Here is a 24,404-nt window from a genome sequence, read left to right as displayed (position 1 = left end):
GCCCTGTTTCAGGTGTGGGGAACAAACATAAACAGGACACAAATAGTGGGAAATCCAGGTTCCTAAGGTCCCTGTTTTCACCCAACTGTGTGAACATTCCATTTCTTGCCTTGGCCTCACCCGCAGAGGTAAGGAACCTGGTGAACATCTGAAGACTCACCTGCTCCCTGATGCCTTCCCACAAGTACATCTGCTCCCACCATGCAGCCCATTCCCAGGATGCAGACGACGATGCCGATGAAATGCACAGCCTTGTACCGGATCAGCAGGAAGAACCAGGAGAGCAAAATCACGACTGGGATCACAAAACAGTCCAGGAGCTATTGGGAGGGATGAAGGTAAACAACAACAGGAGATTCAGGAGGAAGCATTCCATGTAATAGGGAAAAGTAATTTAGTTCTGCAGAAAGGGTTCTGTCTTTCCCCTGAACCTGAGATTTTGTGTAGACCCAGACTTGTAGTTAAAACAGACTCTGAAATAAATGGAAATTAGCTTTATTTATTTACTTAATTGTAAACATCCCCCAAACTTTAAGGGAAAGGGGAGAAGGCAAATTGATAAGACGGGCTGGTGGTGAAGAGTCTCCTGCCTCCAGGTGCCGGGGCAGCTCTGCCTCCTGTCTTCTTCAGGGCCAGGCCATGTTCCATGGGAACACCTTTGGTTTGGGGAGAGTACACCCGGACTTTTTACATTGTCCCCCTATTTTACGAGTAGATCTGGGAATGGGAGGTGAGGGTGCAGAGGTCTTATAATGTTTTATAAATTATTAGAAATTAGACAAAAGTTGAGTTTAATTTCTCCTGGACAGCTGTCTTCCTGCTACCAGTAAAAATTGATCTGTTCTTGTCATTTCATTCTTAAAATAAAAAAAGTGCTTTAAATATAAATACAAATATGAGTCTCAAAAGTAGAAATACTTAAAAGAACTATTAGAAAAAATTTTTAAAGAAAGTTGAATAGAGTATAGCAAAAAAATTTGATTTCATTTTTTATATATTTTGTACAAATAGTGAGATTCCATCTGACATGTAAGTCCAAGGAGTTGATAGAGAATTTGCCCCAATTATGTAGAGAGATAATGTGGCAAAATGAGAAGACCCCTGCGCTAGGAGCCAGAAGACCTGAATTTGAGTACAGATCTTCATTTACAGCTGTGTGACCTTGGGCAAATCACAAGCTCAGGAGCCTCAAATTTCTGTTAGTAAAATGAAGATAACAACTTTCCCCAAATATCAGTATGAACCTCAGAGATACTACATATGAAAGTAATTCTTTAATCATGAGGCCCTCATTGCTGGTCTATAACTCTGCTTTCAAACACATGCTTTGGGCTCCATGGAACTAATTCAGATTCTGCCACACTGTGTTAAGACCTCTGGATACACTATAGAAGACAGGGTCTCTCTTAGACAAAGTGATGTCACATAGAACTGCAAGTTCCTGTACCACATGAGGAACTTATGATTTTCCAACCATCCAGTATATCTCCTTGCTGGAATTCTAAATAAGTGGCCTCTACCACCCAGCTGCCAGTACAGGGCAGTGATCCTCAATACTCCTTCACTTTTATTGCCTATATCCTATTGATTACCAAATTCTGCCAATTTAATCTTCCAAACATCTCTCAAATCTACTCATGCCACCCTCTCCCACTTCTGCCACCTAGATTGAGCTAACATCCTCTACTACATGGAACAAGCCTCTCCTTCATGCCCCAGGGCCTTCACTTATGTACACCCCTCCTTCTGGAGTGCTCCACTGCTTGAACTTCCTCCTCCTTTATCCTTCAGGCCTGCACTTATAATTTGCCTCCTCAGGAAAGCCTCTTAGATCCCCAGGCTAGGTCAAGTACTGTTTGATGCTTTTGTTGAATGCTGTACTTCTCCTCTGTAGTTCCAATTGTAATAGTACTTAATTAGTACAGGATTATTGGCATCAGAACACTGCAGAGATTAAGAGGAGTATTCAATAAGAGTTATTGAACAAATATACACAAAGATTTTTAATGACCAGAAACATCAAAATAGAGTCTCCAAGATTCACCAAAGGCTAGAAAAGGTTTGTGTATTTGCAAAGCATCCCTGAACATCAGAGTGGCTTCTTGGCACTGCAAATAGCATTCTGAATCCCCTCTATCCCCAAAGCTTTTTGTGACCAGGACAGATGCTCATGTTTCTCTGTGCACTGGTCTTCTCCTCTGCAAAATGAAACAAGCACTCAGAATAGTAAGCTATCCCCGAGGTTGCTGAGATGATAAGGTGAGGAAGGACCATGTGAATGCTAAGTAGCACTGTGATGGCTGGGGGCTGAGCCCAAAGGTCATAGCACTCTTGGAGGGACTACAGGAAGGAGATGGTGGCAGGTAGGATTGTACTACAGCACACAGTTGCTCACTGCAGTTAATTAGCAATGTAAGTTAATGATGTGGTAGTATGCTCTAAGGTAGGTTTTACAGCTAGCCTCAGATGCTATTTAAGCATATTAAGAAATTTCAGTTTGCCATTGAAAACTAGGCATAAAACAGTTGTTGTTTTGTGTTAAAAATTAAAAATGATTGAATCAAGTTGAAATATTTAGCTGCACACTACAGAATTAGGGTTTCATTATCTGGCTGGAAGCCCTCAGTCAGTGGAGCTGAAAGCCTCTATTCCTGAATTGTTGAGGGCAAGCTAGGCCATCATCCAATCTTTGGGGAGAGCTGAAGTGAGCTTTTAGGTTCTCAGTGTCATTAGAAAACCCAAAGCACTTGATGAGTCCTGAGATCTATTCCCCTAATGATTTGAGTTGGAAAATCCTTATTTGTAAGTGTCAGATGGTCCTGTGGGTAAGTGCAAACTTTTAGAAAGAAGAGAAGGGAAAGAAGAATATAATCATAATTTTTCTTAAAGAAGGATGGAGGGGGGAGGGATAGCATTAGGAGATATGCCTAATGCTAAATGACGAGTTAATGGGTGCAGCACACCAACATGGCACATGTATACACAGGTAACAAACCTGCACATTGTGCACATGTACCCTAAAACTTAAAGTATAATAATAATAAAATTAAAAAAAAGAAACCAATAAATAATATCACTCTAAAAAAAAAAAAAGAAGGATACAATCAAGCCAGTGTTTCTGGGGCATTTGAGGAGAGAAGCTTGGTGCTTATGATACAGTGGGGCCTCAGTAATTGGTGGCTGAATAAATCAATGAATTGTCAGACATATGGTATCACTGACTGTCAGAACGGACATTAGAGATAATCAAGGTTGCTACTGGCATTTAGGGTGGGACAACTGATTTTGCAAGATTGTCTCATGCTCTCTGCAGGGCAGTTAGCATTGCTGGGCCTTGACCATTAAACATTCTACACAATTGCGAACGCCCCTGGAGGGCAGTATCTCCCCAGTTTAGAATCACCAAGACCCCTTTATTTAATAGTTGAGGCTTCCTAAGTCCCAAGAGGTGAAATGATGTGCGCAAGGTCACACAAATTGTCAGTATCAGCAGAAGTTATGTCATAATAATTTTTTGGACAATGTTTTAGTGAAGCTCAATGACAGGCATATTTAATTGCTACAGCTGAAGCTCTCACCATGGCATTTGTAACTATTGAAGAGAAACTGTTTGGCAGCTGCTCTTAGTAAACAGGCTATTCTTTTTTAGTGATTTTTGCCTTCAGCTTTCCCCTCGTGGTCATATAACATAAAACATACTGACAAAATAATTTTTCAATAGTTTTCTCGTAGCTTAATTCCTTGGCTAAGTGGTTGTTAGAGTGGTAGAAAAGAGAAGCATTATAACTGAAACTGTTAAAAAAGAAAACAAACAAACAAACAAACAAAAACTCCTCTTCTGATTGCCATTAATCTTTTCAGTAGATTTAACTTTCTTTGCATACATCTCTGAATCTAAAAAGAAATTATAAAATATCCATATAAAAATAAACAAATATTATTTTATAACCATCTTATGTTCTGAAAAATCTCCAAGGACATTAAAAATACTTTAATGGAAAAGTGAAGTGTTTATTACTCTTAGATTTACATAGATTCCTTTTTTCCCCCTAAGGATTTAAACAAATTTTATTCTCCTTGTGCCTTGAATCCTCAGGCAACACATGCCAGAGGTGTCTACGATTCTGTTTTCTAATTTTATACACACGGCCGGGCACAGTGGCTCACACCTGTAATCCCAGCACTTTGGGAGGCCGAGGCGGGAGGATCACTTGAGGTCAGGAGTTTGAGACCAGCCTGGCCAACATGGAGAAACCCTGTCTCTACTAAAAATACAAAAATTAGCCAGGCATGATGGCGCATGCCTGTAATCCAGCTACTTGGGAGGCCGAGGCAGGAGAATCGCTTGAACCTGAGAGGCAGAGGTTGCAATAAGCTGAGATTGTGCCACTGCACTCCATCCTGGGCAACAGAGTGAGATTCTGTCTCAAAACAAAACAAAACAAACAAAACAAAACAAACAAAAAGATAGAGACATGGAGGCACACAGTACACAATGGCTGGAGAAAAGTCTCTGAAGTCATGGTGATAGCAACAGGATTATAATTTGAACCTTGTAGTTTTTTTTTAAATTTATTTTGTAAATAGAGATGGGGTCTCATTATATTGCCCAGGCTCATCTCAATCTCCTGGGCTCAAGCAATCCTCCTGCCTCAGTCTCCCAAAGTGCTGGGATTACAGGCCTGAGCCACTGCACCCAGCTTGAACCCTGTAGTTTTAAATAACATTTACAGTTGGTTGCATTAAGTTTGCACTTACAGTTTGTAAAAACGATTATATTATTTTTATGGTAGACAAAGTAAATCTTCACAACAGCCCTTTAAGGGAGTTATGACTGTATCTACTCTATAAATAAGGGAACTAATGGTCTAAGAGAAAAGCAAATTAGTATTAGAACTGGGGTTAAAACACTAGCGTCTGGACTGCTAGATCGGAGTTCAAGTGAAGCTTCCAGAAGTTATTTAAATAAAAAGGTTCATGTTGACATTACTTTTAAGACAACAGAAGACAGTCAACATTAAGTAGCACTAAAATTTTAAAAATATGTATATGTACAGGAAGATTGAAGCGTCATTTAATTTCCCCTCTCTCTCCCTACCTTTTTCTTTTCCACTCCAGCTGATCTCTGACCATCTTATCACTGTGCCTTTCTCTGTGGCCTTTAATCACATTTGGTTATGCCCTCTCCTGCACACACGCATCCCATCCCTTCCTTCCTGCCAAAATCCACTTGAGCTTCTCTCTGGACTTCTGCGGATGCTCCCTTCCTTTGCCAGCACTCCGCAGACCCCTTAACCTGGCTTTAGACACCCACACTTCTGAAAGTGTGCTCATCATGATGCACGCAGCCCCCTCAAACATGGTCATGAAGCTGTCCCAGTAGTGGACAGTCTCATGAAGATGGAACATTTTCTGGGTGTCTGTGAGATCTGCCTTCAGGCTGCGAACCCTCTTTACAGCTGGTGTGTCTCCCCAGTTGTATCCTGGTTTTACAGAATATTTTACAAGTCTTTGGTCCACAAGAGTTCACCACTCTATGTCTGGGATGCAGGGAGAGGCACAGGCTGTGGAGCAATAACATGGGATGGGGATTAGGGGGCTGTCTCCCCTTAGCAACGCTACCAGGGGCTTTGGGCAACCGCTGGCACGCCCCAGCCCCAGAGGGGTGGGATAGAGGGAGTTAGGAAAAGCAGAGAGAGGAAGTCCTCCGGGTCATTGGTGCTTCTGCCTCACCCCTGCCAAGTGGGCGGCCAGCTGCTACAGCCCCCCTCCCTTCAATATCCAAGGGAACCTCACCCTCTTCTCTGTTTCCCTGGCTGTTTCCTGCAAAACCCCCTTGGAAGTCATGAGAGTTGAAGGATTAAAGGAGGGATAAAGCCAGAAAAAGTTTATTCTTCATTCAGCTGACATTTATTGAGCGTTTACCAAAGCCCAAAGCCCCAGCCCGTGTGCGTTCACGTGGGCCCTAAATCCTGCTGACCTGCGTTCTGTTACTCTGACACTGTGCACTTTAATTTAAATTTTCTACAAAGAAAATGTGTTGACTATTATGCTTGCGTATGCATATGTATATATGCATATTTGTATATAGTGTTGTTGTGAATAATTTTGAGCCAGCCCAAATCCAAGAAGAGGAGATAGTTGGCCATTTTGCAGTAAGCATATTTTTATGGCCTAAGTCTCATGAAATGGAATTCCTTCATCAGTCAGCACCAGGGAAGGCCTCTGGATGTTTCAGGAGAGAATCCAAGGCCAAGTATGATATTGACTGGATACTACGGTATCACACCACAGGTGAGGCTGTTGGGCTTTGTGTGGTTATAAGACATGCCATGGGGACAGAATTTATATTATTTTCTTTAATCACTTTGCATCAGTTTTGAGAGTCACGTAGTACAATTGCATTTATCACAACCATATAACTTTATAATAGTGATTGTGCAATGGAATTCTGTGTAGGTCAAAAATGTTGCACCATCACCATCATTCAAGTGCCAGTTGGCCTCATCTGATCAAGTGAACAGAGTAACTTCAGAGTTTTATAAATTCAGTTATAATCACAAAGACATTATAGAGACAGACACAAGTCAATTAAATACATTCACGGATAAAGGTGTAGATACACACAACTAATATTACAGGGATAAAATTCATATTTTGTAGAAAAAATAGGTTAAATGAAATTAGCAGAATGGCAGTGAGGAAGTCATGAGAACTGCAGAATTACAGGAAGAATAAAGCCAGGAAAAGTTTACTCTTTCATTCAGCTAACATTTACTGGGCATTTACCAAATCCCAGGTTTTGAGTGGAGACAGTGAAGGCATATACAGATGAAAAAGATATCCTTTCTTTCTTCCCTCAGGAAATTCATAACACTATAAGGAAACACTACATTCATTCACTTAATAATTTTTTGTTGTGTGACTACTTTATATGGGCATAGCCAGGCTTTGTGATAAGGTAGATAAAACTGTCCCTGCACTTCAGGGACTCCCAGTTTAGGATAAAGACACCCAAAAGTTGTTACCTTCTTTTCTTAAAAAAATTAAAAACCCTAAACCTGTAATATAACTTTATCATATCATTAGATTTAGCTTAACATTTTTGAGCTATAATAAATATACTATAAATTTCACCCTTTTAAAGTATGCAATTAGTGGTTTTTAGTGTATTCATGAAGTTGCACAGCCATCACTACTATCTAATTTCAGAACCTTTTCACCATCCTCAGAAGAAACTCCATACCCACTAGCAGTTACTGTACATTCCTCTCTCCTCACAGCTCCTGGCAAACATGAATCTACTTTCTGTCTCTATGGATTTACCTATTCTGACTATTTCATATGAATGAAATTATACAATATGTGACCCTTTGTGACTGGTTTCTTTCATTTAGCATGATGTTTTCATGGTTCATCCATGTTGTTCATGTATCATAACCTCATTCCTTTTTACTGCTGAATAATATTGCATTGTATGGATATATCATGTTTTACTTACGCATTGCTCAGCTGATGAACATTTAGGTTGTTTCCACTCTTGGGTTATTATAAATAATACTGCAATGAACATTTTCAAGCAAGCTTTTATGAGGAACATGTGGGTTTCATTTCTTTGGGTAGATATTGAGAAGTGGCCCGGCCAGGTCATATAGTAACTCAGTGTTTAACACTTTGAGGAATTGCTAAACTCTTTTCCAGTGTCTATTCCATTTTGCAATCACATCAGCAACATACAAGGGTTCTAGTTTCTCTTTATCCTATCAACATTTGTTACTGTTTTTTTTTTTTTTTAGATTTTCGCTATCCTGCTGGGTGTGGAGTGGTATCTCCTTACGATTTTGATTTGTATTTTTCTAGTGACGAATGATATTAAACCCCTTTTAGTATGCTTATTGGCCATTTTTGTATCTTCTTTGAAAAATATCTATTCAAATTATTTGCCCATTTTTAAATGAGATATTTGTCAATATTTTTATAAAGTACTATTTTAATCATTTTTCTATTTTTGATGATTTTATTTGTTCCTGTTCTTCTGAATTATAAATGATGCTTCAAACAACACACTTAAATATGAGCTTCTGCCTATATCTCTGAATATTATCTTAGGATAAATTCCCAACCATGAAATGATAGGTCTAAAGTGTATACACTTTTAAAAACTCTTGATGCATACTGTCAAAATTTTCTCCAGAAAGTTAGTGGCTATTTACTTGTCCAATTTCAGAGTATGAATGTTCCAATCTTACTGTACTCCTATCAATTTTTACATTATCTTTTTTATGGCCAATTTATATCAAACATAAACTTTTACAATTGTTTTAAATTTGTTATATGATTACTGATGAAGCAAAACTTTCTCTTTCTATTGAAGTATTAGTATTATTACTGATATATAAAATATCTTTATATATTATTAAGGCTATTAGACCTTTATCATATTTGTTGAAAATTTTTTATAGCTTTAAAAAAATTATGGGTTTAAATATTTATTTATAAGCTCATTTTAAAAAAACTTCTTCTCTCTCCCCAAATCAGCAAAGTAGTCAACTATGGTAAGTCATCTATGTGTTCTTTTAGTTATTTATGATTCCTTTTTTAACATTTAAAATTTTAATTCATCTGGAATATTTTGTTGCATGAAATTAATAGCTAATTCAGTTTATTACAGTCAACTTTCTTGTTGCATTTGTTGAATAATCGGTCCCTTTCTTGTTGCTCTGCAATATTTTCTCTATAGTATATTTTATATATATCAAGATCCATTTTAGGGCCATGTTATATGCCATACTACCAACAGTATCATGTTGCTTTAATTGCTGTAGCTTTACCAATGCATTTTTAATGTCTTCTAAGGCAAACTGGTTTTCATTACTCATTGTTTTCAAAATTATCTTGGCTATTCTCATCTGTTTTTCCCTTCAGATGAAATTTACTGCCGTATTTTTTAGTCTTCAACATCCCTCTCCCTCTTAAAAAATCCCCAGGGATTTCAAAGAGCGTTTACATCCATTATCTCATTGTCAAATGTTAAATGAAGGCTTTGGGGGAAAATCTGTATCTTTCTCCAAACTTTTACGGAGTTTCAAATGAAATTTTGAATTTGGATATTTGTATTTACTGCTGGAAAATATCAGTTGGGTATAAATTACCCTTTTCAAAAAAAGCACAGTGATATTGATGTCAGATAAACAAGATAGAGGATTTTCGTTAGAAAAATTAGATAGTCACATAGCACTTAAATGTTATACTTTAGCCTACTGTTAACTTTTCTGAGTTGATTATGCAAAGTTCCATCAAATAATCCAAAGTAATAACAAAATTCATTGTACTTTCAAAAGAATGAGTAGCTTTGCCCAGAAGTGCAGGAAAAGGCCAGTAGGTTACTTCTTCCCATAAAAGCAGGAAGTGCTTTCTTCTAAAAGATCAAATCTGTAACTTCAGTTTTACCTGTTCAAATAATTACCTTAACTCATGAAAAAAATAATCAGAGTGTAATAAAGTTAGTACATTATGGTATTTTATGTTTTCTGACTTACATGCTCTGCAACATGGATGAAAATGACAAAGAAATCTAGGTAACTAAGATTGGAAAACTGCTCTGCAAATTAAGAACAGTGATTTCAGGAAATCTCCATAGCATTCCCATTTTCTACTTACAAACCTAACACTTGGCAATGCTCGTTCTTTATCTTCAGATTATGGCTTTTATCTACCTTCAGAAAAGCTGAGTAGTACCATGTTTCCATTCTAATAAAATGTCTATTTAGAGGCTGTCTTTTGTGTCTAAAATACTACATGTTCTGTTTTCTTTAATGTTGGATGCTGTGGTTCTAATCACTTAGTTTTCCTCTCTACTTGGATTTAACTGGCAGAAAATAATAGCTTGATTCATTTGAAACTGTCATATTTGTAGGTCAAATTGGTTGTATTCTACATGGTTCACCTAAAAGACCCCAAGAACCAATGGAGATCAAACAGCTGTATTAATTTTAGACCTGGATTGGAGAAGGCAGTGTTGCCTCCCATCTCCCACTCCAATTTAACTTAGCCTAAACTTTCTAAGTCAGTTATCCTGGGGGAAATGGTCTTCAGGTCTTGGACTCTGTATTTCCAGCAAGGGACATAGAGCAGGCAGAAATGAAGCACTGTAGATTTTTTTTCCCTCAAAACTTTTAGTTTTCTTTTAAAGCATCACAACTCCACCAAGTGGTAAAGTCTCCTACTGGATATTAACTTTAGCTATTTCCTCTTTGGGGTGGAGCAAGTAAGGAATGGAAAGATGGAGAGACAGAGAGAGAGAGAGAGTTTTCTCCCATCATCTCTGCTTTTAGAAGGGAATGGAAGTCTTCCCTGACCTGGGTGGTAGCATGGGAAGGACAGGAGTCCTTCTACATTCCCTCTATACCATGCTTGCTTTAGATGACATACATGTTCATGTAAAAATTTGTTTCTTGATTACACATCTACATATCATACTCCTAGGCATAAAAATTTCTGGATGGAGAAAATTAGAATCTATAAGAATAAAATGTTAACAATGGTTATCTTTGAATGGGATAACTGAATCTTCACAACTCCATGGCCCAAATTCTCTGTGGTTTCCAAATTTCCTCTCTCGAGCATATACAGACAGTCCCTAACTTAGGATGGTTTGACTTACAGTATTTTCAACTTATGATGGGTTTATAGGGATGTAACACCATCATAAATCCAGGAGCATCTGTACTTCTTTCAAAAAATATAAAACAACATATGTTATGTATGAGAGTGTAAAAATCTACAAGAGTCAGGTCAGTGTTTTCAAGGGAAGCTGATGGTTTATTTTAAAAAGTTTATTTTTAAAAAACTTCTCCAATTCCAGCAGAGCATAATGAGGTGACCTCATCCGTCTTTCTAATGGTCTGTGCCCAAAAGAGACTCCTCTGCCAGCCTTCAGATCCTCATTAATGCTCCCCTCCGGCTATCACAAGCAAAGAGCTCTCCTCAAGTGGCCCAGTTGTCGGAGGCTAAACCTGAGGCAACTGGTAGGTGATTCCAGGAAAGAGAACATTTCCCCACTCTCCCTTCCTCTGCTTCTAATTGGCAATTCTCCCATGTTTCTAAAAGTGACATATATAAATTCATCTCCAGTGAGTAAAACTGAAGTGTTAACAGGGGAAGATCTTTAAAAGGACAAACTTCAGTAACACACACACACACACACACACACACATACACACACACACACACACACCAGAAGTCTTCTTTAAGCTGACAGTCCAGCTGAAGAGAATAGAAAATATTTTGTGGAACATACATTCACATACAATCAATAACCATTTTAATTTTGTGGCCTGGATTTGTCACCATCCCAGAGGCATTTGAAAATCTGACCAGGAGTGTAATTCCAGGTAGTAGTATATTTCATCTGGAAGGAACTTTTTTGGTAGACAGCCACCACCTCTTACACTCTCTCCCTGAGATTTTTTTTTCCTTTTCAGAGCTAAGTTATTCATAATCCTCTCCCCTCCCAAACCCTATACCTTAGAATTTACTGTTTAGGTTTTACTGTTGGATATTCATGTTGGATAAAATATTCATGTTGGATAAAGCCATGTTTCCATCACATTGTCCAAGAGAGCTAAGCTAATCAAATGTGTCACTGTGCTGACTATATATAACAGCCCTTTTCCAGGAAATACCCTATTTTTTGGATTTAGAAAAATATTTTTACCAAACTACTTTTCTTTTCCTACCAGTAGGAATTTAAATGTGTAAATTGTATATGTCCCCTTGTGCCAGTCATCCGAACTTTCTAGTTGCTCAAGTTTATTCACTTTACTTTTGGCTTCAGCTCTCAAAGGAGAAAAGAAAGAAAAAAATGACACTGCCATGCACTGAAAATCTGGGACAAGTACCTAGAAATCTAGGTGACCGGAACATACAGATAATTAGACACAAGCTCTCTAGCTCAGTTGCGGGGAAATCTGCCTTCTGTGAGAGCAGAGCTGTCCCAGGGGGCAAGATCATTCTTGTTGAGGATCTTCGGGTATCATTAAAGCCTTTATCAGCTTTAAAAACAAGTTCTGATGATCAGCGAACCAGATTCTAAAAGTAAAAAGCAAGGAATTAACATTGACTGAGTGCCTACTATATGCCAGGCTCCTTGATACATGTTCTTATTTTTCCCATTTTACAGATGAGGAAATGGAGTTCTAAAGATAGTAGGTAACTTTCTTGAAGTCACCTGGCAATGTCAGAGCCGGGATGTGATCACAAGTCTGCTATTCTCCTTACATAAAATGAGCTTAAGTAATCAAGGCCCAGGTGGAGCCGAAACTATACAGGATCCAGTCATCAAATTTGTCTAGACTGGATTAGCCTCAAATCAATCTAGCAGCTGTGAGCTCTCTCTTACACCGAGAGTACCATGCGAGAGAGAAAACTCTGAGGCTATTGAAAAATGGTTACTGGTTGGGGGTGTTCCTCTGCATTTTTTATATTAAATAAAGTATAGGTTATAAGACAAAGTGCATGAGAATTAGAACCATTCATTTTCTGATACTGTGTGGCTACCTTGGGTATTTTTGGAGAAGTGGTTAAGTCAGCCAAACTCTAACTTGTATTTCTAATTTATAGAATTCATGAACATAGGAACATTAACAGTAACATTAAAGCAAGTACACATTTCAAAGCACATATTGAAGGAAATAAAACTTTTCTGATAAAATATTAATTCTACATTAATTTTGCATTACTTTTGATTCCTCTCCGCATTAAAATAGTAGGGAGAAACAATTTCAAAAGCTAGAGGAAAACATCTTAAACTTTTTGGGTTTTATTTCTAGGTTTATTTCCAGGTTTTGTTAGAAAATAGCAAAAATTGCTGGGTGTGGTGGTTCACATCTGTACTAGCATTTTGGGAGATGGAGGTGGGAGGATTACTTGAAGCCAGGAGTTCAAGACCAGCCTGGGCAACAAAGTGAGACCCTATCTTTACAAAAAATACAAAAATAAGCTAGGCATGGTGGCACACACCTATAATCCCAGCCACTTGGGAGGCTGAGGTGGGAGGATCACTTGTGCCCACAAGTTTGAGGCTGCAGTGAGCTAGGATCATACCACTGCACTCCAGCCTATGTGACAGAGCAAGAAAAATGCAAAAATCAGATTTTTATTACCTTATACTAGTCACTTATTTACTCATCCAAAAGATATTTACTGAATGCCTACTAAGTGACCAGGATTGCTACAGATGCAGAGGATACCAGCGTGAATACTCTACATCCAGGTGCAGGTGGACAGCTGCCAATGAACACACATTTCTTTCCTCCAGTTGACACTCAGTTTCTTTCCCTAAGGACTTGCCTGGTGGGGAAGGCAATTTTGCCCTCTGTTCTCTGGAGTCTTCCCCTCTCCCCTTCTGCTGTCTTGGATCCTCCTGGATCCTCCTGGATCCTCATCCCTTTCTGCTTGCTGCGTTCCTTTACCATATAGGTCTTGGTCTTATTCTCGATGCCCACTGGCTCTGTAGCTATTTATCTTTTCCTCTTCAATGTTCAATTGATCTTCACAGCCAACCTGTGAAGATCAATCTACAGTTACTGCCTCTGGCATCTTGGTTCCATTCACTCCTCAAGCTACAGCAATACTAACAGCTCCTTTCACTATGATCACCAAGGCTAAATTGCCTGGCCGCTTCTAACTTCTTATCTTACTAAACCTCTCTGCAGTAGTTGGCATTGCTAACCACTCTCTCCTTGAATTTTCCCTCTCTGGATTCATCTGTCGTTTTTCCCTCCTACCTCTTTGGCCCTTCGTTCTGTCTTTTTGTGGATGCATCTTGTTCTTTTGGTCCCTCTCAACATTGGTGTTTCTAAGGGACCTATCCTTGGCTGTCTTATTTTCACATTCTACATGTGCCACTCTTTGGCTGTCACCCCACCTCTTCCTTTCCTGCCAAACTTCTTGAAAAGAGTTGCATTTAGCCACTGTCTCCATCTCATTAACATTCATTCAACACCTCAATTCACTGCAATCTGGTTTCTGTTCCCCAAACACGATCAAAATGGATCAAAAACATTCCCTGTTTTCTAACCCAGCAGACACACTTTAGTCCTCTTCTTACTAAGCGAAGAATCTGATACTCCTTCCTTCTTTTGGTGCTCTCAACCATCCCCTGCCCTTCATTCCATCCCTTGGGCCTCTTCAGCGTTCCTGGCTTATGGGCTCCTGCATCTACTCTCATCTCTCAAATGTTGTGTTCTCAGGATTTTGCCATAGTGTCTCTTCTCACTGTTCCACATTTACCCTGAATGATTTCACCTACTGTTCTGACTTTAAAAATCATGCCTATGCTGAAGACTTCCAAAAGTACCTCTCAAATCTGGATCTATCTCCTGAACTCCACAGCCATATAACCACCTTATCTAAAGTGAATGTGCCCAAAATCCCCACAGCTCATCATGGCTCAAACATAACTCATCTTTGTTCCCAGATTATCCCCCCTCTTGTGATTCTTCCCTCCCTGAATGGGACCACCAGTGACTTAGTTGCTCAGGTCTGAATCCTGAGTGTCTGACATCCAGGGGTCACACTTCCCCTTGAGACACTTTCTTGACTTGGCTTCCAGGACATACTACATTCTCCTTGTTCTCCTCTACCACACTAGCCTCTCCTCAGCCTGCTTTCCCCTAGTCTCTGAATGTGCCCCGTGGCTCAGTTTCATTTTCTTCTCTTTTCTATTTATACCCACTCCACTGTGACCTAATCATACAATGACCTTTAGCGCCATCTATATGAGAATGACATCCAAATTCATAATTCAGCCTCTCTGTTGAACTCCAGACACATATACTCAGCCACCTATACCAAGCTCTGCTTGGATGTCTAACAGGAAAGACAAATCTACATAACCAAAGCAGAATGCTTTGATTTTCTGCTTCACATCTTCTCTTCCCCAGTTTTCTTCATTTTACCCATGGCACAACCATTCCCCCAGTGACTGAGGCCAATAACTAAGGAATCATTCTTGGCTCTTTTTTTTTCTTTCCAACTTCCCCTATCCCCTCTATGAATGCTCAGAAAATCCTATTGGCTTTATCTACTGAATGCATCAAACCACCTCTATCCACGTCGACAGCAAGTGGCTTCAAGTTATCATCATCATGCACTTAGTGGCCCCCTGACTGTCTAATCACACCCACTTCTACTCCTTAAAGGTCAGTTCTCCACCAGCAGCAATGACGATCTAAAAATACAAATTAGATCACATCGATCCCCTGCCCAACACAGTCTAATAATTTTTCTAAAAGCAAATCCAAACTCCTTTCCTTGACTTTGCCTTACATAATCTGCCCCATCTTTGTCTTGAATTTAGTCTCTTACTACTAGTAACTTCTTTCAATTTCTTAAACATGCCATGCTCAAGTTCTTCACCCTTATACTGTCCTCTTTGCTTGGAACTCTCTTCCCCATATCTATGCGTATTTTACTCTCACACATTCTAATGGGAGGGTCAGAAAATGAAACCTAAGTACGCCTTAGGAAGGAAGATTCATGAGGGTAAGAACAGTCTTCTTCATGCTATATGTCTAGTTGCCCATGGGAAAGTATATATAATATATGCTCAAAAAATATTTGCTGAGCCCTGAACAAATAAACATGAAATGATCCTTTTTTCTTTTTCACTCACGTACCCAATGAGTCACCAAGTCCTTTCTTTTTAGCCACTTAAAACTATTTAGAATCTCTTTACTTGTCCTGTACTGTCTGATTTGATCTGAAAACAGATCAGATCATGCAAGGGATCTTTCTAAATTACAAATCTCATCATGCTATTCCTACAGTAGAAACTCTCAGAATTAAGCCCAAACTCACGAATATGGCTTATAAGTCAGTCCCTTTGTGATCCGTCATTGGGTACGTTTTCATCTTCTTCTTTGCTCATTTCCTCCTTCAAACTCCATGCTGTCAGTTATATAAGAGTTGTTAGTTTTAGAGATCTGTTGTACAACATTTGCCTATAGTTAACAGTATTGTATTGGGCACTTGAAAATTTATGAGGGTCGAGCTCATGTTAAGGGTTCTTACTGTAAAAACAAAAAAATTAAATTTAAAAACACACAAAACACAAGCACAAACTCAATGCTGAAGCCATTCCTTAACATACCATGGTCTTTCTTGACTCATTTATTCACTCCGTCACCCAGGCTGAAGTGCACCTGGGGCTCAAGTGATCCTCCCACCCCAGCCTTCTGAGTAGCTGGGACCACAGGCACATGCCACCATGTCCAGCTACTTTTTTGTATTTTTTTAGAGATGAGATTTTACCATGTTGCCCAGAGTTGTCTTGAACTCCTGGGCTCAAGCGACCTGCCCACCTTGGCCTCCCAAAGTGCTGGGATTACAGGCATGAGCCACCGCTCCTAGCCATGACTCATTTCTTTCTTTTTCTTTTCTTTTCTTTTTTTTTTGAGATGGAGTCTGGTTCTGTTACCCATGCTGGAGTGTAGCGGCATGATCTCGGCTCACTGCAACCTCTGCCTCCTGGGTTCAAGCCATTCTCCTGCCTCAGTCTTCTGAGTACCTGGGATTACAGGCGCGTGCCACCACGTCCGGCTTTTTGTATTTTTTAGTAGAGATGAGGTTTCGTCATGTTGGCCAGGCTTGTCTTAAACTCCTGACCTGAAGTGATCCACCCGCCTTGGACTCCCAAAATGCTGGGATTACAGGTGTGAGCCACTGCACCTGGCTGCCATGACTCATTTTTTTCTACATGTTGTTCTGCCTGTCTGGAGTTCTCATGTCCTTTTCCCTTCCCAGAGTTCAGTCCAGCCAAAGCTTCCTCCAGGAAGCCCTCTCTGGCTCCCTAAATCCAGATCAGGTGGGCCCTGAGGGGCTCCCATACATCTCTGTATTACCTAATTGTATTGATTATGCTAAAATGCAATTCCTTTCCTTAAGGGCAGGAATTTTTCTTTTCTGCTCAGTTTTATTTCCTGCAGCTAGGGTGGTGCTTGGCACACAGTAGTGACCCTATAAGTATTTTATGAATTCATTCAAAAATATTTATGGAACACCTTCTGTGTGTAGGCACTATCCTACAAAATACAAATCCCAGGTAATAAGAAAATTCCCTGCCCTTACAGAGTTTATAAGAAAAGACAGCCAATTAAGTAAAATTAGTTATGTCAGTGGTGGTAAGACTATGGAGAAAAATTAAACAGGGGAGAGGGGAGGCAGTATAGGAGCGAGTGTGAGGTTGCAATTTTAAACAGGGTGGTTAGAGACGAGTTCACTGAAAAGATGATAGTTGAGCAAAGTCTTGAGGTGCTCATTGCATCGCCTGGCAGATAGTAGATGTTGAATGAATGAATAACCAACGAAGCAATGAATAATTTCTATTACTCTGAACCACTTGGGGAGCTCCACTGTCATCAAGTTAGCTGTACTGTATAAATCTACTTATTGAGATGATTTCTGCCATGGGGAATCAAAGGTGAGGGCCCTGGGTAGCTGCTACTTCCTGTCATCGTTCTCTGGCCCAGATGGTGTCACAGCTCCTAAACTACTCACAGAGCCCCCAACTTAATGGCCTCAGGAAATGCCCAGTCACGGTCTGTCTTCCTGTTCAAAGGCTCTTGAATTAGAAATGGCCCCAACTCAGAAGATATAAACAAGAGGGAAGAAAGGAATGAGAGAGACAAAAGTAACTCCTGCTATTTCTCAGATGCTGGTGTTTCTATGCATTCTCGTTGAGTCTTAAAAAGTCTCAGTGGCCGTAAGACTGTACCCTTCCGTCATAAAGCAGCTCGCAGGCTTTTACTGATTTATGAACAAACCCATCCCCTCAAATGCATTGCCAATGGAAGCAGGCTTTGCATAGTTTTTCTTTTTCTTTTTTTACATGCAAGGACACTTTCCCACTTTAACCATTTATTACAGGTGAATTTTGTACAGTGATAGACTCAAAATGAGCACGTCTGTCACTGGAACCAGTCAAGGTGTAGAAGTGTTTTCATGTGCATCTATTCAGGCAGACAGCACCAGGGTGCTCTCCAAGGAGCCCATCTAGGCAGTATTGGGAGACTTGGCGCCTTAGTAACCACAAAGAAGGAAGAGCTCCTGGGCAGGATACTTTTCTCAAACAAAGGAAACACAAGAACGGGTGGGCAGGAGAACCTGCTCTTACACTTATGTTTCCAGTTCTATTTGGAGAAGGCTCTCAGAAGATCAGTGCCTTCGAACCTGCCTGGAGGGTGGTGCCTCAGTCTATTAGAGCTGCTGTAAAAAAATACCATAGACTGGGTGGCTTATAAACAACAGAAATTTATTTCCCACAGTTCTGGAGGTTGTTGTCTAAGATCAAAGACTTAGACAGCAGATTCTGTCTGGTAGGAGCCCACGCCCTGGTTCATAGACAGCAGTCATTTCTCTGTGTCCTTACGTGCATGGTAAAGGGCAGGAGAGGTCAATAGGGTCTCTTTTACAAGGGCACTAATCCCATTCTGGAGGGCTCCACCCTCATGATCTAGTCACCTCCCAAAGGCTCCACCTCCAAATACCATTATATTCAGGGTTAGGATTTCAACATATGAATTTTGGGAAGACACAAACACTCAATCTATAGCAGGTGGGGAGGATTTAGATATCGTCTCCAACTGTATTAGTTTTCCATTGCTGCTGTAATAAATGACCACAAACTTAATGTCTTAAAATAGCACACGTTTATAGTTCTGGAGGTCAGAAATCCTAAAATCAAGGGGATGGCAGGGTTGTGTTCCTTCTGTAGGCTCTAGGAGACAATCCCTTTCCCTGCCTTTTTCAGCTTCTAGGGGCTGCCTGCATTCCATGGTTTGTAGCCCCTTTCTCCATCTTCAAAGCCAGCAATGTGGTGTTTTCAAGTCTCTCCCTGATGCTGACCTCCACTTCTATTGTTACATCTCCCTCTACTCTGACTCCCGCAAAGGACTTCTCTTCAAAGAACCTTTATGATTACATTGAGGTCACCCACATAATACAGAATAACCTCACCATAGCAACATCATTAGTTTAATAACATCCACAGAGTCTTTTTTGCCATGTAAAGTAACACATTTACACATTATAGGGATCAGAACATCGACTTCGTTGGAGGGCCATTATTCTGCTTACTGTTCCAGCTATGTTCATGCATAATGAAAGGTGTGCCTTGAAAATAATGGAAAGTTCTTTTAAGGGAAGAAGAAAATTGCCGCTCATTGAGCAGGATGTGCAGGTGTTTACACATCTAATCTTCTGTAATGCACTGGAATTCACTCATCTGAACACAGTTGTCATTCAAGATAGTCACTCTGGAAAGTTATGGTTGTAGTTTAATGAATCTTTTATCACTCAAAAACATATTAACTCTTTGAAATTGCCTCTGAGCACTCATTGGAATATCCTTAATGAAAGCAATTGCTCATGCTTTTTGGGTAGGTTTTACTATTTGGAAAGAACCAAAATGCTGGATTATGCTAGATAATACTTTCTGGATTCAAATGAAGGATAAATTATAAAGAAACTTAAATGACTTAAAACTGGTTCTGAAGGAGATTTCAAAAGAGAAATTCTAAATGGTAGCCACATTAGAATAAGTATATACTATTAAAAGATAGCACTTTGAAGAATGATATATTTGCCTATCCAACCTTATCCACCAAATATGCCAAGCAATTTGTCCACTAGTTCTAAGAATTTAAGTAGGAAACTTTGTGTGTGGTGTAATACTGGACTACAGAAGTATTTTACTCTTCACAGATTTAGTGTATAGAAAGAATACCTAAAGAAAAATGTGAATTATTATTCATAGCACAAAATGATTTTTTGATTTATAAGAAATTACCTAGTGTATTTCCCAGTATATTAAAAATATAAATAATTTGCAAAAATATATTTGAAAATATTATTTTGGGAACACATTCATTGCAGACAAAGCTTAGCCCCTGGTACTGGGAAAACACAGTTCCAAGTAGGATATTACCACACTTGTTTGTACAATTTCCCCTGATACTTTCACTCTAAAACAGAGTGGGCTGGAATAATTTTGTTCATATCTAGCAGCAGCGTCATTAATCTTTATGAGATTTCACCTCTATTGACGGGCAGTGGTCTTAACTGAGATAACACCATAATAGGTCAGTGGCAAAGCTAATTGGAATGTGCATTTCCTAACCTTCTCCTTGTCTCCAGCAAATTCTTTCACTTAGATCCCTTTGCATGCAACTGAAATTCACCATTCCTCTTAAATTTGTTGTCCAAGAGTAAGAGTGTATAAGATGATGGGATGGTTAGGCAAAATGTATCTTCTTTATGTATTTTCCTTAAATTGGATTGATGGAAAGAACAGATGAAGTGGAAAATATGGGAGTAACAGGAGCTGTCATTTATTGAGCATCTACTATGTGCTGGAGACATTGCTAAGATAATGGGTGTCCCAGCTTGGCCATCTGACTATCATACGGATCTCAGGCAAGCTTGAGAGCATGAGGAGACCAGTGGGGGTTCTGTTAAAAGTCACTTAGTAGGAAAGACTGAGGAATTTCACCAGGGAGGGAGTTAGAGACTGCATTAGGAGCTGGTGGCAGGATAAGAATAATAGAACTTTTTTTGTTGGTTGCATCATTTTTGCCTTAGTGGACCATCAAATACAATGTTACATTTGCATACCATGATCACACCAGGGGAAAGGATTTTTATTCTCACTTATAGGTGAGAAAATTGATGCTCAGAGAGAGAAAACAAACACGTAAGGGAACCTCACTGATTTATAACCTGTCTATGTGCACCATTGGAGCTGAAAATGACCAGAGAATCAAGTGGCCTGCTTTATCGTCAGATTCATGTTGTCACTAAAACCTAGGTTTACAGATCCTGTTCAGGTGTCACCTCTGGAGTCCTGTCTGTCATGGGGTAGAGCCAGTCACTCCTCCTCTGTGGTTCCATGGCATTTCGTGTGTAGCTCCATTTTACTACATTTCACACTGCATTGTAATTCGTTTACTGATCTATCTTCCAGCAAAATAGGCATAAAAGTTTGGAAATTTAATTTCTCCTGTTAATTCATGCTCCATACAGCCATCTACCTGTAAAACTGAGCCATGAAGAAAAAGAGGGCTGGTCCTTTATAGAACAGAGAGGTCAGTAATCAGCTTTAAAACCCAAAGCTGACTTTCTTGACTTCTTTAGCAAGGAAGCATCTTGGATATCAGGGTCCTGGAGAAATAAGGGATTCTAAATTCTGAAATTCTCCTTCCAACATATCAAGAATCCATACTGCCAACCATATCAGAGTTTCTTCCAGAATGTGAAAGGTTGCCTCTTCTCCCTCGAGGCTGAACCGGGCCTGGTATCCCTGGAAGGAGGATGGGAGATGAGGATGGGAGACAAGGAAGTCCATACTAGAGAGAAAGAGGGAGGGAGAGCTTGTCCCTCCCTCCTATCCACTGATTGTGCAAAGAGGAAAGGAAACTGACAAGGGAGAAACAAGTGTTAAGTCATATGTGCCCAAGATGTGCCCTCTCTGAAGTCCTAGAGGATAGAAAGAATGCTAGATAGTTTGAAGGCAAACCAAAAAAAAGCATCAGGTTTTTTGAGGGGGGCACAAGCCCCACACCAAGCTGAGGAAGCCACATCAGAGAACAACTGGAGTGACGTGTGCTTAGCAGAGCACCAAAGGTCCTGGAATTATCCTCAGCTCCTGTGTTGCTGGAAGATGTTTAGACATCTGTGTAGCCTGCCTGAGAAGGGGTGCAGGCTGGGAGGTGGGGAACAGTCTATGATGCAGGAATCACAAAGGTTGGAAGCCAAATGCATTCACATCGGGAGGTTCACTTTATCAGTGAGAATCAAGCATAGGTGGGAGCAGTCCACAAGAAGAGAGAGACAACTGCTGGGTGGAGAGAGCAGCAGAAGCCAGCAGAACGCCAGACAGCAGCTCCGGTCCAGCACAGCAGGTGCACATCCAACTACTAGTCAGCTGCCCCTAGGGACATTAGGCACAGGACCAACATCAGGCCGCAAGGTCACATAAACCTCCTAGAAATCCGCAGACCATCTCAGAAATGAGTGTGGGGGTTGTGATGTCTGAGAGGCCGAGCATTTGTCCAAAAGCAACCGAATTATCCAAAGAGAGTTTTTAAACGGGAAGGGATCGGCAAGTTTTACATTTAGTCAGTATTTTCCCTCCACCTACTGCTACTTAGCCAGGTGGAGGGTGTTTGGAAGAAGGTTCACTGTAAAGACTAGATTGATTATAGAATATTAAAAAAGTACAGTTTCTTTGGACATCCAAGTGTAGCATGAATGAACCTGAATCCATTCTATGTCTATAATACTTAAAGCTTCTTCAGAGAGGGGATCTTTTTTTAGTTATCTTTACATTTCCAGACCGTAGCAGAATACTGAAAAGGTGTTTAGTGTTCCATACCTGTGTCCTTTGGGAATAAATGCACTTACTGGTGATAAAACTACTAGAGGTCACTTGTGTTGCCTTGCTCAATAGCTGGCCTTTAGAAATTCATCCTTTCATTCATTGACTTATTTCCAAAAGTTTGCTACATTTTTAACATCTATCACATACACGATACTGTGAAGGAAACAAAGATGAATTGTTTCTGCATTTATTCAAACATTAGGAATTGATTCAGGGCTTATTAAGTTCCAAGTACACAGGTCCCACTTTCAAAGATTTTTACAAACTTGAAAGAGAAAATACATAAACAAACAATTATCATATAGAGTAGAAAGTGACAGTTACTATAAGAAAACTGAAGATGAAGAAATGAATAAAGAGTTCAGACAGGATCGAATACATGTTTTCCAATCTTGCAAACATGGCTGTACAGAATGTAGTTGAAGGAATGGGAGAGAGATACGTTCCTTGCTTTCCAATGGCTTTGCCAAAGTTACTAGCCCTTCCCTAGAAATTTCTGCTTAAATCAACCCTTAATCTGTGTGTAATTTAAAATGAGTAACAATATGACTGCAAAATTGCCCTAAGCTTCTGATCTCTGCCTATGGGGTAGCCCCACTCTACAGGAGCAGTCAGACAGCTGTAACACTGCCAGAGCTGTAACATTGCTGCTTCAATAAAGCCATTTTCTTCTACCTCTGGCTTGCCCTTGAATTCTTTCCTGGGCAAAGCCAAGAACTCTGTGGGCTAAGCCCCATTTTGGGGCTCACCTGTCCTGCATCACCTTCTGTGGTAGGCAGTTGTGGCGAATGCATTTAAAGATGGTGTAGGAATGGGCATAGTAATGGAACTAAAGAGAGATTGACAATAGCTCTACTGTGTTCCTCTGACGATATGCAGGTGTTTATGACCCATATCAGGACAAAAGCCTGACAGAAAACTGTGCAGTACCCAACCAAATAGTTAGATTTGAAGTGCTACATATTTAAGTTATTTTCACAATCATGGCAATAGGAAGTCTGGATCTAAGAGCTCTGAAAGAGATTTGGAGTATCATGTTCCCTTTGGGGGCAAGCACTTTGGTTTTAAAAGCTTTGCCTTTTAATGTACTTTAAGAATATCATTTGAATAGTCATTAAACTTTCACAGTCCTGCGTCAGGGACAGGTAAAAACAGCAAGGATAAAGAAGAAAATATAGCCTTAAGAGCTGAGCTTTAGTCATAAACCCTAGCTCCTGGGACCCGTTTGTAATGTAAATAGGCAAGCTTTCTCTCTGGCTCATCCACAGAGGTCAACATTTAAGTTGGCTACAAATTTTAGAAGTCTGCTTAGTGACTTTCTCTCATCTGTCATACTTCTTGACTATGAGACCACGCTTACATGAAACCTGAGGGTGGGAGCTGTTTCTTCTGTGTCTCCATGGAGCTGGTTGCAGACTTTTATCATCACACCTACTGTATTGTATTCTAAGTGTGAATGTAGCTGTCGGGTGCCTCATAGCAGGGCTCAGGTCTGATCAGGGATTGTATCCCTAGCATTTAGCTAAGGCATTTCTTTTTATAGAATTGGGGTCCTGCTATGTTGTCCAGGCTTTCCCCAAACTCCTGGGCTCAAGCAATCCTCCCGCCTGAGCCTCCCAAAGTGCTGGGATTGCAGGCATGAGCCACTGTGCCTCGTCTAGGGCATTTCTTAATCAATAAAGTAATATGTATGCCAAATCTACTCATACGGCTTAAACCTGATAATCTAGACATATGAAAAAGTACAAACAACTTGGCCTTTTTCTGTATTTAATACAACTTAGCCTACGGAAATTCTGAAAGAGTGAACCCAGAAAGGCCTGAGAGTTACATAAAGTGATGAGACTAACTGTTGCATGCATATGTTTTATATACCCTGTGGAATTAGTCTCAAGGTTGGATATCACACTGCACATTAGGGAGGCTGGCATTTGTTTTGTATTAATCTCTACTAACATGCCCACGT

General features: G+C 39.9%; 1 protein-coding gene across 5 annotated transcripts in view; it reads right to left on the bottom strand.

The window, feature by feature from the left end:
• SLC35F1 (solute carrier family 35 member F1) overlaps positions 1-24,404 on the bottom strand; it is a 439,352-nt gene that overhangs the window by 67,583 nt on the left and 347,365 nt on the right. For all 5 annotated transcript variants that reach the window (XM_058435517.1, XM_058435514.1, XM_032157738.2 and 2 more), the window contains one exon: positions 161-320. In XM_058435517.1, the coding sequence (XP_058291500.1) occupies positions 161-320 (160 nt within the window). The remainder of the gene's footprint in view (positions 1-160; positions 321-24,404) is intronic.

Source organism: Hylobates moloch, unplaced genomic scaffold, assembly GCF_009828535.3.
Source record: "Hylobates moloch isolate HMO894 unplaced genomic scaffold, HMol_V3 SCAFFOLD_2, whole genome shotgun sequence".
Lineage (NCBI taxonomy): Eukaryota > Metazoa > Chordata > Mammalia > Primates > Hylobatidae > Hylobates > Hylobates moloch.
Note: the sequence above shows the minus strand (reverse complement) of the source record. Positions and strands in the feature narration are given on the sequence as shown.